This window comes from Borostomias antarcticus, assembly GCF_949987555.1.
Source record: "Borostomias antarcticus genome assembly, chromosome: 6".
NCBI lineage: Eukaryota > Metazoa > Chordata > Actinopteri > Stomiiformes > Stomiidae > Borostomias > Borostomias antarcticus.
In genome coordinates, this window is record NC_140239.1 from 29,866,455 (window position 1) to 29,869,150 (window position 2,696).

The following is a 2,696-nucleotide window of genomic DNA, read 5'->3' on the forward strand; positions in this document are numbered from 1 at the left end:
CCAGAGGGTTCTAGGGCCAGAGGGTTCTAGGGCCAGAGGGTTCTAGGACTAGGGGGTTCTAGGGCCAGAGTGTTCTAGGGCCAGAGGGTTCTAGGACCAGGGGGTTCTAGGGCCAGAGGGTTCTCCCTTGGTCAGGTCGTCTGAACAGGAAGACGCCCGCGTGAGCGAGGCATGCAGGGGGCGGAGCAAGCCAGGCGGGAGCTGCCTACCCGAGCCGGGGGGTCCTAGTGCCTGCTTCCCCGGGGCTTTGACCACAGACTCCTCAGTCACCTTCTCATCTGGAGGGGGATGGGGGGGGTCATGGATAAGGATAAGGGGATGTGATGATGGTGTGTGTGTGTGTGTGTGTGTGTGTGTGTGTGTACGTGTGTGTGTGTGCGTGTGTGTGTGCGTGTGTGTGTGTGTGTGTGCGTGTGTGTGTGTGTGTGCACTTGTCAGAGCAGAGTAATGGGTAGATGGCCACCCGTATGGGGTGTGTGTGTATGTGTGTGTGTGTGTGTGTGTGTGTGTGTGTGTGTGTGTGTGTGCGTGCGTGCGTGTGTGCGTCTGTCCATCTGTGTTTTACCTGACAGTGCGGTGAAGTACGGCCCCTCCTCCTCCTCCTCCTCCTCCTCGTGAGCCGAAGACCCCCCAACGTCTCCGGTGTGGTCCCACTCCAGGGGGAGGGAGTCCACGCTCCCCGGGGTCCCGCGGCCCGACCGCTCCAGGGGCGGGGCCAGCAGGTGGGTGGGCGTGCCCGGGGCGCTCGTCTGACTCCGCCCCAGCCAGGGCCGGCCAACCAGCTCGCAGCTCCCCTCCAGCGACGAATCAAACGGTCCCGGCTCCTCGATGAGAGACTGGGAGACGGAGAGAGGGAAGGGAGGAGGTGAGGAGAGGAGGAGAGGGAGAGAGGGAGTGGAGGAGGTGAGGAAAGGAGGAGGAGAGGAGACGGAGAGAGGGAAGGGAGGAGGTGAGGAGAGGAGGAGACGGAGAGAGGGAAGGGAGAGGGTGAGGAGAGGAGGAGGAGAGGAGGAGACACAGAGAGAGGGAAGGGAGGAGGTGAGGAGAGGAGGAGACAGAGAGAGGGAAGGGAGGAGGTGAGGAGAGGAGGAGGAGAGGAGACGGAGAGAGGAAAGGGAGGAGGTGAGGAGGAGACGGAGAGAGGGAAGGGAGGAGGTGAGGAGAGGAGGAGACAGAGAGAGGGAAGGGAGGAGTTGAGGAGAGGAGGAGGAGAGGAGGAGACGGAGAGAGGGAAGGGAGGAGGTGAGGAGAGGAGGAGACAGAGAGAGGGAAGGGAGGAGGTGAGGAGAGGAGAGAGAGAGAGAGAGACTGACCAGTGTGTGTGTGTGTGTGTGTGTGTGTGTGTGTGTGTGTGTGTGTGTGTGTGTGTGTGTGAGAGAGAGACTGACCGGGGTGTGTGTGTGTGTGTGTGTGTGTGTGTCTCCCTGTGTGTGTGTGTGTGTGTGTGTGTGTGTGTGTGTGAGAGAGAGACTGACCGGCGTGTGTGTGTGTGTGTGTGTGTGTGAGAGAGACTGACCAGTGTGTGTGTGTGTGTGTGTGTGTGTGTGTGTGTGTGTGTGTGAGAGAGACTGACCGGTGTGTGTGTGAGGCGCTGGTGGAAGCGGACCACCCTGCTGAAGACCTCCTGGCAGTATGAGTGCAGCTCCTCCAGCTCGTCCTCGATCAGCTGTGCGTCCAGAGGGGAGCTCCTCTGGATCAGCCCGCTCCCCAAACACGATCAGCCCGTCAATACGCTCCACGTTCAGGGTGATCTGCTGCTGGAAACCCTGGGGAGGGGAGGAGAGGAGGGGGGGGGGGGGGGGGAGAGAGAGGGAGGGAGGGAGGGAGAGAGGGAGAGAGAGAGAGAGAGAGAGAGGTGGGAGGGGAGGAAAGTTCAGTAGAGGTGCATGGAACACTACAGATACATGTGTGTGTGTGTGTGTGTGTGTGTGTGTGTGTGTGTGTGTGTGTGTGTGTGGTGTGTGTGTGTGTGTGTGTGCCTGCGTGTGTGCATGTGTGTGTGTGTGTGCGTGTGTGTGTGTGTGCCTGCGTGTGTGTGTGTGAGTGTGTGTGCCTGCATGTGTGTGTAAGTGTGTGTGTATGTGTGTAATGTGTGTGTGCCTGCGTGTAAGTGTGTGTGTGTGTGTGTGTGTGTGTGTGAGAGTGTGTGTGTGTGTACCTGTGTGTGTGTGTGTGAGTGTGTGTGTGAGTGTGTGTGCCTGCGTGTAAGTGTGTGCGTGTGTGTGTGTGTGTGTGTGTGTGTGTGCGCGGGTGCCTGCGTGTGTGTGTGTGTGCCTGCGTGTGAGTGTGTGTGTGTGTGTGTGTGTGTGTTTGTCCCCTCACATTGAGCTGCTGCATCTTGTGTTGCGCGTCGCTCTGGGAGAAATGCTCCACGTTGGTGAGCTGCAGGTCCATCTCTGTCAGCCACACCAGCAGACTCTCCCTGGTCCCCTCGAACTCCTCCCTCTGACCCGTGAAATACTGAGAGAGAGGGAGGGAGGGAGGGGAGGGAGGGAGGGAGGGAGGGAGGGAGGAGAGAGAGAGAGAGGGAGGGAGGGAGGGAGGGAGGGAGGGAGGGAGGGAGGAGGAGAGAGGGAGGAGGAGGGAGGGAGGAGGAGAGAGGGAGGGAGGGAGGGAAGAGGAGAGAGAGAGGAGGAGGAGGAGAGAGGAGGGAGGAGGAGAGAGAGAGAGAGGGAGGAGGAGAGAGGAGGGAGGAG

The 2,696-nt window shown here is 60.1% G+C and overlaps 1 protein-coding gene across 1 annotated transcript in view; it reads right to left on the reverse strand.

The window, feature by feature from the left end:
* Positions 1–2,696, reverse strand: part of LOC311310618 (nesprin-2-like) — a gene marked incomplete at its 5' end in the record, with an annotated part of 259,823 nt that overhangs the window by 154,917 nt on the left and 102,210 nt on the right. Inside the window, 5 exon segments of the mRNA XM_084440128.1 lie at positions 210–278; positions 566–836; positions 1,574–1,702; positions 1,704–1,766; positions 2,323–2,460. Of these exon segments, the coding sequence (XP_084296254.1) occupies positions 210–278; positions 566–836; positions 1,574–1,702; positions 1,704–1,766; positions 2,323–2,460 (670 nt within the window).